Here is a 14,005-nt window from a genome sequence, read left to right on the forward strand (position 1 = left end):
TGAGGTTTGTGACATTGTACAGGAGACAGGGATCAAGACCATTCACATGGAAAAGAAATGCAAAAAAGCAAAATGGCTGTCTGGAGAGGCCTTACAAATAGCTGTGAAAAGAAGAGAAGTGAAAAGCGAAGGAGAAAAGGAAAGATATAAACATCTGAAGGCAGAGTTCCAAAGAATAGCAAGAAGAGATAAGAAAGCCTTCTTCAGCGATCAATGCAAAGAAATAGAGGAAAACAACAGAACGGGAAAGACTAGAGATCTCTTCAAGAAAATCAGAGATACCAAAGGAACGTTTCATGCAAAGATGGGCTCGATAAAGGACAGAAATGGTATGGACGTAACAGAAGCAGAAGATATTAAGAAGAGATGGCAAGAATACACAGAAGAACTGTACAAAAAAGATCTTCATGACCCAGATATTCATGATGGTGTGATCACTCACCTAGAGCCAGACATCCTGGAATGTGAAGTCAAGTGGGCCTTAGAAAGCATCACTACGAACAAAGCTAATGGAGGTGATGGAATTCCAGTTGAGCTATTTCAAATCCTGGGAAGATGATGCTGTGAAAGTGCTGCACTCAATATGCCAGCAAATTTGGAAAACTCAGCAGTGGCCACAGAACTGGAAAAGGTCAGTTTTCATTCCAATCCCAAAGAAAGGCAATGCCAAAGAATGCTCAAACTACCGCACAGTTGCACTCATCTCACACGCTAGTAAAGTAATGCTCAAAATTCTCCAAACCAGGCTTCAGCAATATGTGAACCGTGAACTTCCTGATGTTCAAGCTGGTTTTAGAAAAGGAAGAGGAACCAGAGATCAAATTGCCAACATCTGCTGGATCATGGAAAAAGCAAGAGAGTTCCAGAAAAACATCTATTTCAAAATCTGCTTTATTGACTATGCCAAAGCCTTTGACTGTGTGGATCACAATAAACTGTGGAAAATGGGAATACCAGACCACCTGATCTGCCTCTTGAGAAATCTGTATGCAGGTCAGAAAGCAACAGTTAGAACTGGACATGGAACAACAGACTGGTTCCAAATAGGAAAACGAGTTCGTCAAGGCTGTATATTGTCACCGTGTTTATTTAACTTATATGCAGAGTACATCATGAGAAATGCTGGACTGGAAGAAACACAAGCTGGAATCAAGATTGCTGGGAGAAATATCAATAACCTCAGATATGCAGATGACACCACCCTTATGGCAGAAAGTGAAGAGGAACTCAAAAGCCTCTTGATGAAAGTGAAAGTGGAGAGTGAAAAAGTTGGCTTAAAGCTCAACATTCAGAAAACAAAGATCATGGCATCCGGTCCCATCACTTCAGGGGAAACAGATGGGGAAACAGTGGAAACAGTGTCAGACTATTTTTCTGGGCTCCAAAATCACTGCAGATGGTGACTGCAGCCACGAAATTAAAAGACGCTTACTCCTTGGAAGGAAAGTTATGACCAACCTAGATAGCATATTCAAAAGCAGAGATATTACTTTGCCAACAAAGGTTCGTCTAGTCAAGGCTACGGTTTTTCCTGCGGTCATGTATGGATGTGAGAGTTGGACTGTGAAGAAGGCTGAGCGCTGAAGAATTGATGCTTTTGAACTGTGGTGTTGGAGAAGACTCTTGAGAGTCCCTTGAACAGCAAGGAGATCCAACCAGTCCATTCTGAAGGAGATCAGCCCTGGGATTTCTTTGGAAGGAATGATGCTAAAGCTGAAACTCCAGTACTTTGGCCACCTCATGCGAAGAGTTGACTCACTGGAAGAGACTCTGATGCTGGGAGGATTGGGGGCAGGAGGAGAAGGGGACGACAGAGGAGGAGATGGCTGGATGGCATCACTGACTCGATGGACATGAGTCTGAGTGAACTCCGGGAGTTGGTGATGGACAGGGAGGCCTGGCGTGCTGCGATTCATGGGGTCGCAAAGAGTCGGACACAACTGAGTGACTGATCTGATCTGATCCACACAAAGGCCCCAGGAAGCAAGAACAGCGGAGAAGCCAAGACTCAGAAGCCAAAGACCCGGCTGCTAGCCAGGGCCCCTGCCCTTTCCACGGGCCCCGCCTCCACTCAGGTAGGGGAGCAGACTCGGGGCCTCACCAGGTGTACAGTCATGCTGGAGAAGTGAGAATCACATGCAGGAAAATCAAGTACCCAAAACCTAGCGCTGGGCTACAAGTCAGGGACTCCAGTCCTAATTCCAGCTCTGGTCTTTCTAAGCGGTTTTGCTGCACTATTTCCCTTCTCCAGACCTGAATTCCCCTCCTTGATGAAAAGGAGGTTTCTGAGAAAGCTGCCTAGCTCCCAGGATAATGATGGAAGGTGAATGAGCCTGAAAGCATCTTATCAACGGTGAAGTGTGATGTGCATATGGGATCATCACGGTTGCCAGAGGAGTTTCCGGAGGGGCTGAGGTGGGGCCTGCAAGCAGCCACAGGACTCAGCCTGGGCCTCTACGGCGGGGAGGCGGCAGGAGAGTCACCAGGGCCGGCAGCGAATGGGGAAGCAGAGAGTCCTGCCAGGGCAAAGCCAGAGCCGCAGGGGCAGGGCATGCTTAGTATCTGCATGCCATTTGGGACGAGGCGCTGGTGGAGAGCAGGCTGGAGCAGTGGAGTCACTGTGAATATTCTTACGTAGAAACTCTGCCCTGGGAGGCTTCCTTGACATCACTCTGCCTACCCCTTACCCAGCCCTGTGGACTGTGCTTCCCAAATGTCCACCCAGTCCCTGCCAACAGCTCATCACGAGTCTCTCAGCTCAACTACTGAACTCGCTTCCCTGCTTCCACCCCAGCTCCCCCAACAAAACATTCCCCACTCGGCCTCCAGAGTGACCTTTTTAAAAACAAAAACAAAGCCCTGATTGTATCAGTGGCTTAAAACTCATGACTGTTTTCATGGGATCTCAGGATAAAAGACCAAAATCTCTAGCGTGGCCTCAAGACCCTGCAAGACGAGCCTGAGTCCCGAGGCACGCTGGATCACCTGAGACGTGCACACCCCCGTCTCCTCCAAGACTCTCCCCTCTTCCCCTTAAGGCCTACTTGCCCCCAGGATCATCGCAAACGCCGCCTCCCCGGCCGCAGACCTCGTTACGCACCTACGGCCGCTGCGCTTGCTCTCAGGGCGCCCTTTCTTCTCCGAGCTCTTTTCGCAGTTTGTATTTACAGATCTGTATTTCCAAGTACTCGATCCCCACCACTGCCGCCAGGATGTAAGCCCCACCTGTCTGTCTGGACCGCCGCTCTAGTCTCAGGAACCTAGGCAGTACGGCACGTAACAACTGCTTGAGAAGTATTTTCTGAATAAATTAATTAAGCTGATCAGATCAAGAAAGGGCCCCAAACTCCAGTCTAGGCACTTGGGGAATCGATGCATACAAACGTGGGCACCAGCCATGGAACGCTCAGCCCGGTGTGCTGGTATCGAGGCGTGCGCGTAGCCTTTGTGAGTCTGGGTCTCCATGTACACACGCCTGGCTAGAAACAAGTCCTGGCCAAGATCTGCAGCAGGCAGGGCGCTGAGCATGCAACAGACCGAATTCTACTACTGGTTTCCCGGCTTGGTAAAGTCGATTTGACTCCCTGCCCAGAGAACGACGTTGCTCCCAAACAATGACAAAAGCAACCAACGAAAACAACGCATTAGGGAGCCCCTGGCAGCCCAGTGCTTTGGGCTCGGTGCTTTCAGTGCCGTGGGCCCGGGTTCCATGAGAAACCAAGATCCTGCGAGCCACACGGCAGAGAAAAGGCAGAAACACCACCACCAACGGGTTAGTCTGGTTCACTCATTCATCCATCACTCACCCACTGAGAAGACAGCACGTGTGCAAGGTCAGCGCAGCCCGAGAAGCCTGGACCGGGGCCGTCTAGCCTCCCCCGAGCCCACAGCCGTCCACGCTGGCTGCCGGCTGGGCCACGGCAACAGGGACCGTGGAGCCCGGCCCAGCGCAGCGCAGCTGCAGGCGTGTTTCAGCCGCTCGTCATGTCCAACTCCGTGACCCGTGGACAGCAGGACCCTCTGTCCATGGGATTTCCCAGACAAGAATGCTGGAGTGGGTTGCCATTTCCTTTTCCAGGGGATCTTCCCAACATGGGGATAGAAACCTGCATCTCCCGCCTTGCAGGCAGATTCTTCACCATGGAGCCACTGGGGAAGCCCTCGCAGGGCAGCTGTGCCCCAGGCCGCCGTTGAGCTCCGCCGCCAGGACCGCCAAAGCGTGACCACACGAACTTCCAGCCGGGCCCTCGGTGGGTCAGCTCCAGGAAGTCTTCAGCATCTCTCAAGTGAAACTCAGCACACTCTCGTGTCGCCCCCGTACTCATAAATGCGCTGTCACTGCGCCCCCATCAGACCCGTTTACATGCTCACCGCTGCCCGGGGGCTCTGAGTAAGGGGAAGTCTCTTTTCAAATCCGCAGCACATTTACCTAAGAAATGCTTATGCATGAATGAATAACCAGTTGAGACACAGACTCTTCTCTGAACTGTGACTGCTGGTCAATAAATATTTAAATTAATTAATTGATTAAAATAATAGTTTTCTATTTGTTTAATGCAATAGAGCCCTTCCTTTATGAAATACTACAAGGGAACCTAGTACAGAAAACACACACAGAAACTAGTGACTCTGGCTGAAGCCCCCACTCCGCCCCCGAGCCTCGCCCACCCCGGGGGTCAAGCCCCACACTTCGCCCCCCGAGCCTCGCCCACCCCAGGGGTCAAGCCCCACACTTCGCCCCCGAGCCTCGCCCACCCCGGGGGTCAAGCCCCACACTCCGCCCCTGAGCCTCGCCCACCCCGGGGGTCAAGCCCCACACTCCGCCCCCGAGCCTCGCCCACCCCGGGGGTTCCCTCTAAGACTCCAAGGCCCTCCGCCTTTCACAGCGATGAAGACGAAGGAGCTGCGGAGATAACTGACAATATAGCTGGATCGCACAGACACATCCCTAAGGAGAGAGGCCAGACACAAAAGCGCGAGAGCAGCAGACGCCTCCTGTTCTCTAAGTTCAAAAACAGGCAGGACTGAGCGATGCGGGTGCTAACGGCGAGCGCAGAGGTGGTCTCTGTGAAGGAGTGTAAGTTCCGGGAGCACAAAGGCAACCCCAGGGGCCTGAAGACCTTCCGGTCGCTCCACGAACAGCATCACGCTGCACACTTACCGTCGGCACATTTTCCTATGTCACATTTTTGTAACATACTTATAGGAAATGGTGAGATAGATGAGATACTTAGAGAGCATTGCCGACTCGATGGACATGAGTTTGAGCAAACTCTGGGAGATGGTGAAGGACCGGGAAGCCTGCTGTGCTGCAGTCCATGGAGTTGCAAAGAGTTGGACAGGACTTGGCAGACTGAACAACAACATTACATTTTAAAAGTTTGTTGAAAAATAAATAAAAATGAAAACCTCCTCAGGGTACTGAGAGCAACTGGCTTAGAAACACAAGGCTCTCTCCTCCCAGCGCGACCAGCCACCGCCACCACCAAGCCGGGTGATGAGGACAGGTACTCACGAGGCTTTGATGAGCAGCCGCTCTCTCTCCTGCAGCTCCCGCTTCAGGCTCTCTACTTCCACCTTGAGCTCGATGTTCTTCGGGACAAGATCAGGAGAGAAAAGAAACGTGTAAAACACAGGCCATCCGAATGCCTTCAGTGGGGAACCCACCTTCAGTGTGAACTGGCTCCGATGCTCTTAACAGATACGATGCTCTTAATGGGCAGATGTTAGATTCAAACCCTCATTAGCCTCGGGGCACAGGGAAAAGGGGGTTATTAAACACTGGTGGGCTCCGAAGAAAGCCCTGGATTTCTCAAGGCTTGGAACAATTATGTAAATTTTCCAAGCACCTAACAGCCAGAGCACTCAAGCATCGAGGTATACATGCCATACAAGTGAGGCTGGTTTAAAAATTGTTTGCCCTCCGCCAAGCACATTTACAAGCAATTCTGCAGTTTGTTTTTCCCATTCCGAGGCAATTACTTCTGGTTGTTTACAATCATGCATGTGGTGGTTGGAGCAGTGGGAATGTGCTGCAGCTTCAAAAAAACATGCGGATGGGAAGCCACATCACTGCCTGTCTCATTTCAGTGTGAGATTTCGGGGTACCCCCTTCCCAAAGAGCCGCGACTGCATGGGGCCCGCTGCCTGGAGGGGGCGCCACAGGGCTCTCCCGCCAGCTTCCTCTTAACTGACCTAAACGAAGGGAGGCACACAGGGCCTTGGGCTTGCAACTCCTGTGACAACCCAAAGGCAGGGTCTTTGGCACATGGATCACAGCATGAGGCTGTGGGGCAGGGATAGGCTTTGAGAGCCAGTTCACTGATGTCCTCAGACAGATTAGATGAATTCACCCAGCACAGAGGCGGGTCCAAGTGTGTGGTCTGCAGAGGGCTGCTGCAAATCCCAGATTTCCCTAATCCTGTGCCTGCTTTATTCCAATAATGTACACCAACTGACAGTCTATTCCCTAGTACATGTGTATCATTGTAAATAAAAATAACATTTCCAGTACGATTTACAATCTTAGAGGACATGCCTCCCTCCTTTCAGCGAAACGGCCCCAAAGGGAAGAGCACCCCTGACTGAGAAGTCTGCCAGGATGGGAAGGCCACGGCCTTGGGACTCGACGACTGTTCAGTCGCTCGGTCGTGTCTCACATTCTGCAACCCCGTGAACTGCAGCACGCCAGGCCTCCCTGTCCTTTACTATGCCCCAGAGTTTGCTCAAACTCATGTCCATTGAATCAACGATGCCAGACCTGGCTTCAAATTCTGTCTCCACTCTTTACTGGGCAGAAACCGTGCTGAGTCAGCGGACGCTCGTCCACTCGTTCCTTCACGTGACAGACACACACCGACCCCTGTGACAGACCGAGCACCGGCTAAGCGTCGAGGCCGCCGTGGTCGGCAAGGCAGACAGCCCCGCCTTCCTGCTCATATCCAACACGAAGGCAGCAGAGGGAGCCTGTAACTGACCTCAGAAACATAAGCCCAAGGGACTTCCCTGATGGTCCAGTGGCTAAGAGTCCTCACTCCCATCGCAGGGGCCCAGGTTCGATCCCTAGTCAGGGAACTCGAGCCTGCAAGCTACAATCCAAGAACCTGGATGCTGCAACTACACAGAGCCCACGTGCAACAACAAAGGCCCGTGTGCCACAAGACACGGACAAATAAATAAACATTAAAAGAAAAAAAGAGCTCTCATCACAATGCGGGGGGTGGGGGAAATCTTAGAAAAGAAAAGGAAGAAACAGTCCCTACGGCCCTCTCAGATCCCTCAGGGGGTCACACGGCAAACACGAGGCCCAGCTGCCCTGCTGGATTCGAGGGCTGGATGAGCTAACAAACGAGCCGCGGCAGGAGACAGGGCTCAGGCGACGCTGTTTTCCTCACCACCAAACAACGGAGACTAAGGAAGCCATGTCTGCAGAACTTTTCCTAGAAAAAACTGACCTCTGCATAAAGCACACTGGGTGTCAGCGCACAACGTCTTCAACTGTGGTTTTGGGAAAACTGTAGAAACCCCTTCAAAGAGAAGAGTCCTCTTCCAGCTCTCCAAAGGGCAGAGAGCTTCTACGTAACAGCTGACATCATATGCTCTAAGTGGTCTGCTTTCTGATGAACCAACTGGCAGCCCCAGACCAGCGAATTTACAAGACTACACAGCTAACATGTCCGTGAGATTATTCTTTGCGAGCCTGATATTTCAAGCTATAAACTTATATACATGGTGATCGAACTTTCTAAACCGAAAATCAAGACACCATTTAAGTATCAAATGGAATATCATTATAAAAAAGAATGAAGAAGCTCTTAAACCACTATTAAGGCAACATATGCAAGATATTGTTAACATCAAAGCAGAACATGCTCACGTTTACGTGAAAAGGGTGCTGATTCATAATATACATACACGCAATGGCTGCTTGCATACACATAAAACTTCTCTGCCTGAAGAATTAATCATATTGGTTAGATCTAGGGAACCAGGGGACAAGGATGGAAGAAAGTCTTTCCAGCATATACCTTCTACACTTTTTGATTCTGAACCATGTACATCTATCCAAAATATTAAAATTTAAATAAAAGTACAATCAAATCAAGCCATCTAGCCAAGCAATGGAAAAAGAAGAGCTGAAACCACATGGCACAGTGAGGCAGGCAGACCCAGGTTCAAAGCCCACCTCACGGCGCAGCTACACGACATCAAGCGCACTACTGATCTTTCCTGAGCTTCAGTTTCCTCTCCTGCTAGATAAGGATCATTTCCACGGGACAAGACTCGTGAGAATGAAAAGAAGATGATGAAGGTACAAACACCCAGGACAGGTGCCTGACCAAGAGGAGGCAGTTACCTTCCTTGAGATTTCCTAACACCCATATTTGTCCTGAGGTACATGACAATCATACATAAGTAGGAAATATTTTAGGTGACAGGCTTTTCTTTAAAATTTTGATTGCATCACCACTTCTTTCCCAAAAATCCTCATTGTCTTTCTCTCCCACAATAAAGGAAAAAAACAATTGGGTCTTGAGGGACAAGGGAGCTTTTTAATTCTTGAGAAGGCTCAGAAGTACAATACAATCGATCTTCAAGACAAGTCCATTTAAGTCCACCCACTACAACTCAAGGAGGGTTCGTTTTCCTCCTTCAAAAGTTTCCACTGGTGCAAACTTCAGAAGAGGGAAAAAAATGGAATAAGTCTCAGGCCAAGGGCTAATCTCCTAGAGAAAGTCAAGAAAGGGGCACTAAAATATTGTTTGTACTCCTGCCTTTTCAAGAGAGCCAAGTTCTTTTTTCAACTCCCAGAACCACGGTTTGTTTTCAGGCAGAGGCCTCTGGGTCAAGACTTGAGATAGGAATAGACTGTTTTCCTGACAGTTATAAGCAAGCATGCAAGGAATACAGAAGAGTCGTTATCACAGAAAAAATGACAACCGTAACTCTGGGCTGCCGACGGAAGCTGCAACAAGACAGTGACGATCACTGGCGAGGGCTGACTGTGTGCTGAGGCTTTCCATCTACCAACTCATTTTAATCCACACAAATAACCCCAGGACAGAGGGGTTATCACTTAACTCTGGAAGCAAGCCCAGACAGCTGAAGGGACTTACTTGCCTACAGTTACACAAGCTAGTGAGTAAGAACAGGATTCAGTTCCAAAGACATGCCACCATTTCACTCTTTGTCTCAATTATAAATAATGAGAAAACGGCAATTGAGATATGCTAAGTCAGAATTCCATTTTAAGAAGAGAGAAAGACTCCCTTAAAATTAATCTTGTATCGCTTTGCTTAGTATTAAGGTCATTCTATTATCTTTATGCTCCCTGTAATTAATCCAATAAAAGGAAAGCAGTGCTATCTATTCGTGCCAAGTCTGAGAACAAACATTAATCGAACTGCTGCTTCGAATGGCCATGAGGAAAGACGCCAGGCGCGGCAGCGCCGAGCGGGGCACTCACGGTTTTGCAGGCACGCTCCGTGCGGCCGCCACGCTCCCGCTGCAGGCTTTCCTCGAGGAAATAGATGCGGAGCTTTAGGTTAAAGTTTTCTTTCTTCAGTTCAGTGATTTGCTAGAAAATAAGCACAGATGAGTTATTGAAAATAAGGTCTGAGGGACGAGACTTGCATGACGCCCATAGCTTCCAGGGCTACACAGGGAGTAAGAGCTCAGCTTTGCTGCTGCTGCTGCTGCTAAGTCGCTTCAGTCGTGTCCGACTCTGTGCGACCCCATAGACGGAAGCCCACCAGGCTCCCCAGTCCTTGGGATTCTCCTGGCAAGAACACTGGAGTGGGTTGCCATTTCCTTCTCCAATGCATGAAAGGGAAAAGTGAAAGTGAAGTCGCTCAGTCGTGTCCGACTCTTAGCGACCCCGTGGACTACAGCCTCCCAGGCTCCTCCATCCATGGGATTTTCCAGGCAAGAGTACTGGAGTGGGGTGTGCTCAGCTTTGCTACAACCGCACAAACCCAGGATTAAGAGCCAGATGCAGGACAGTCTGAGCACGGAAATGAATGATAGTCGACTGAGTGCAGAGAGAGAATTCATGACTCCACACTGAAAGCAAGTTAGGAAAGGAAAGGAAGAAGGGAGGCTCTTCTTTACAAAATAAATCAAGTTAATAAATGTAGAGAGTAGCAGGAAGAGAAAACCACCATTATACAACTGCTACACTCAACTAACACACACACACACGTAGAAATAAATGACTCGGGCCGAGATTGGCACACAAACGCACTGGGGGAAGCGCGCGTTCCCACCGTCTCACGATGGCCACCCCACAGACGGCTTATCATTTGGGAAACATATCGTCACGATTCAGAAGCCTAGCAGACATCACCCTAATCAACAGAACATATTACTACTACCCCTGGTGGGACAGACCGACATGCTGTGCCTCCTGAACTAAGTCACTGAAAGTAAGCAATTTCATTTAAAAATGCTAAAATACCTATAATCTTCTCTCTCTCTGTTTCTCTCTTTTTTTTTTTTTTTTGGCAACTTAACAGCTTGTGAGATCTTAGTTCCCCAACCAGGGAACTGAACCTGGACCCTGGCAGTGAAAGCACCAAGTCCCAACCACTGGACTGCCAAGGAATCCCCCAAACACCCACAACCCTTAACCTTGAACTAGTCAAGAGTTGTCGGACTTCTCTGGTGGCGTAGCGGATAAAAATGCGCCTGCCAATGCAGGGAACACGGGCTCAATCCCTGGTGCAGCAAGCTTCCACCCGCCATGGAGCAACTAAGCCCACACCCACTGAGCCTGAGCCGGGCAGCAGCTGAAGCCCGTGAACCCAGGGCCGGAGCTCCGCGCCGGGAGAAGCCACAGCAGTGAGGAGCCCTCGCACCTCCACAAGGACCAGCCCCTGCTCGCCGCCAACCAGAGAAAAAAGCCTGCACGCAGCAAGGAAGACCCAGGGCAGCCAGAAATAACCACAAATGAATACAGCTTTTCTTAAAATGTTTAATCAAGAGTCATCAATCAAACAAATCCAAAATGAAGGGCGCTCTACAAACAACAGACTCGGACTCTTCAGGAATCTCCATGACAATCTCAAGACAAAGAGGGCTGGGGACTTTCCTAATGAATGGAAGTAACAGAGGCCTGACTGTGAAGAACAATAAAATCATACAGTGACTCCTGAAATCTTTTTACGCTATATGGAGACAGCTGGGGGACTCTGAATAACAACAGGAAATTCCAGGATGATTTCAGTAGCAATTTCTACCAAATATTTAAATCTCTACCAATTTTATACAATCTCTTCCAGAAAACAGAAAATGAGGCAACTTTTCCACTTCATTTTAGGAGGGCAGCATTACCCTCATAAAACCAGACAAAAATATTATAAGAAAACTACAGACTAAATCCTCTAAATGATAGACTCAAAACCCTCAACTAAATTTTTAAAAATTCAGTTCAGTTCAGTTGTCCAGTCGTGTCCGACCCTTTGCGATCCCATGGACTGCAGGACGCCAGGTTTCCCAGTCTATCACCAACTCCCAGAGCTCGCTCAAACTCATGTCCATTGAGTCGGTGATGCCATCCAACCATCTCATCCTCTGTTGTCCCCTTCTCCTCCCGCCTTCAATCTTCCCAGCACCAGAGTCTTTTCAAATGAGTCAGTTCTTCGCATCAGGTGGCCAAAGTACTGGAGCTTCAGCTTCAACATCAGTCCTCCAATGAATATTTAGGACTGATTTCCTTTAGGATGGACTGGTTGTATCTCCTTGCAGTCCAAGGGACTCTCAAGAGTCTCCAATTCCACAATTCAAAAGCATCAATTCTTCGGTGCTCAGCTTTCTTTATGGTCCAACTTTCACATCCAAACATGACCACTGGAAAAACCATAGCTTGGACTATACAGACTTCTGTCAGTTAAGTGATGTCTCTGTTTTTTAATATGCTGTTTAGGTCTGTCATAGCTTTTCTTCCAAGGAACGAGCATCTTTTAATTTCATGGCTGCAGTCACCATCTGCAGTGATTTTGGAGCCCAAGAAAATAAAGTCTCTCACTGTTTCCACTGTTTCCTCATCTATTTGCCATGAAGTGATGGGACTGGATGCCATGATCTTTGTTTTCTGAATGCTGAATTATAAGCCAGCTTTTTCACTCTCCTCTTTCACTTTCATCAAGAGGCTCTTTAGTTGTTCACTTTCTGCCATAAGCGTGGTGTCATCTGCATATCTGAGGTTATTGATATTTCTCCCAGCAATCTTGATTCCAGCTTGTGCTTCCTCCAGCCCAGCGTTTCTCATGATGTACTCTGCATAGAAGTTAAATAAGCAGGGTGACAATATACAGCCTTGACATACTCCTTTTCCTATTTGGAACCAGTCTGTTGTTCCATGTCCAGTTCTAACTGTTGCTTCCTGACCTGCATACAGATTCCTCAGGAGACAGGTCAGGTGGTCTGGTATTCCCATCTCTTTCAGAATTTTCCACAGTTTATTGTGATCCACACAGTCAAAGGCTTTAGTGTAGTCAATGAAGCAGAAGTAGATGTTTTTCTGGAATTCTTTTACTTTTTCTATGAGCCAATGGATGTTGGCAATCTGATCTCTGGTTCCTCTGCCTTTTCTAAATCCGGCTTGAACATCTGGAAGTTCACATACTGTTGAAGCCTGGCTTGGAGAATTTTAGGCATTACTTTGTGAGCATGTGAGATGAGTGCAATAGTTTGAACATTCTTTGGTACTGCCTTTCTTTGGAAAATTGGAAACATAGTAACACATCATGAGTGGGATTTATCCCAGGAATCTAACACTACTTCAATATTCCAAAGTCAATCCATGTAATTCACCAAACTAAAAGACCAAAGAAGAAAAAACACATATGATCATAGCAAAACGTGCAGAAAAAGTATTAGACGCTCAACAATCATTCAAGATAAAAATTCAGCAAACTAGGAATTCAAGGAAACATCCTTTATCTGCTAAAGGACATATACAAAAAAATCTCACATCTACAAAAAACATATTTACTAAAGATGAAGAACGAAATGCTATTCCCCTAACATCAATAATAAAGAAAGGCTATTGGCTGTTATGATTCCTATTCAAAATGTATTTGAAGTTCCAGACAGTGTGATAAAACAAGGGAAAAAAATAAAAGGCATCCAGATTGAAAAGGAAGAAGTAAAACCACCCTTATGTGCAGACAACATGAAAACAAAAAATTCCAAGGAATCTACCCAAAAAAGCTCCCAGAATTCATTAAGTGAGTTTAGCAAAGTCAGCATATAGGTATCAATCATATTTCAATATACTAGCAACAAACAATTGAAAACTGAAAATTTTTTAAATACCATTTACAATATCTCCAAAAAGGAAAATTTGTAAGAACAAATGTAGTAAGACATTATGTATGTCTGATGAAATCAAGAACCTAAATAAGTGAGGAGACTTACCAAATTCATGAATTGGAAACCCTTCTTTTAAATCAATAAATTGAGCTTCATCAAAATTTTAAAAGTTTGCTTTGGAAAAACACAGTGCTGAGAGAATGAAAAGACAAGCTACACAGTGAGAGAAAACATTTGCAAATCATAAATCCAACATAGGAACTGTATCTGCTGCTGCTGCTGCTAAGTCGCTTCAGTCGTGTCTGACTCTGTGCAACCCCATAGACGGCAGCTCACCAGGCTCCCCCGTCCCTGGGATTCTCCAGGCAAGAACACTGGAGTGGGTTGCCATTTCCTTCTCCAAGGAACTGTATCTAGAATACATAAATATCTCTCAAAATGTCATTGCTAGGAAGCAACTCGATTAAAAAAAACAACAAAAAAATAGGCAAAAGATTTGAAAAAACACTTCACAGGAGAAGATACACAGATGACAAATAAGCACAAGAAAAGATTTTTAAGCATCTTAGATACCACTACACATCTATTAGAACGGCCAGAAAACAATTTTTTAATTGATAATACCAAATGCTGATGAAAACGTAGAACAAATGGCATTCTCATATTCTGCTGATGGGAGTGCAAAATGGTA

General features: G+C 47.3%; 1 protein-coding gene across 36 annotated transcripts in view; it reads right to left on the bottom strand.

Annotated features, from left to right (window-relative positions):
• CDK5RAP2 (CDK5 regulatory subunit associated protein 2) overlaps positions 1 to 14,005 on the bottom strand; it is a 183,952-nt gene that overhangs the window by 145,960 nt on the left and 23,987 nt on the right. For all 36 annotated transcript variants that reach the window (XR_015168772.1, XR_015168771.1, XM_086413953.1 and 33 more), the window contains 2 exons: positions 9,467 to 9,577; positions 5,516 to 5,592 (listed from right to left, as the gene is read on the bottom strand). Coding sequence is in view for 31 of the 36 variants with exons in the window: in XM_086413953.1 (XP_086270079.1) it covers positions 5,516 to 5,592; positions 9,467 to 9,577 (188 nt within the window). In the remaining 5 variants the exon portion in view is untranslated. The remainder of the gene's footprint in view (positions 1 to 5,515; positions 5,593 to 9,466; positions 9,578 to 14,005) is intronic.

Source organism: Bos grunniens, chromosome 8, assembly GCF_055505025.1.
Source record: "Bos grunniens cultivar Pamir isolate PY7600 chromosome 8, Bosgru_T2T1.0, whole genome shotgun sequence".
Taxonomy (NCBI): Eukaryota; Metazoa; Chordata; class Mammalia; order Artiodactyla; family Bovidae; genus Bos; species Bos grunniens.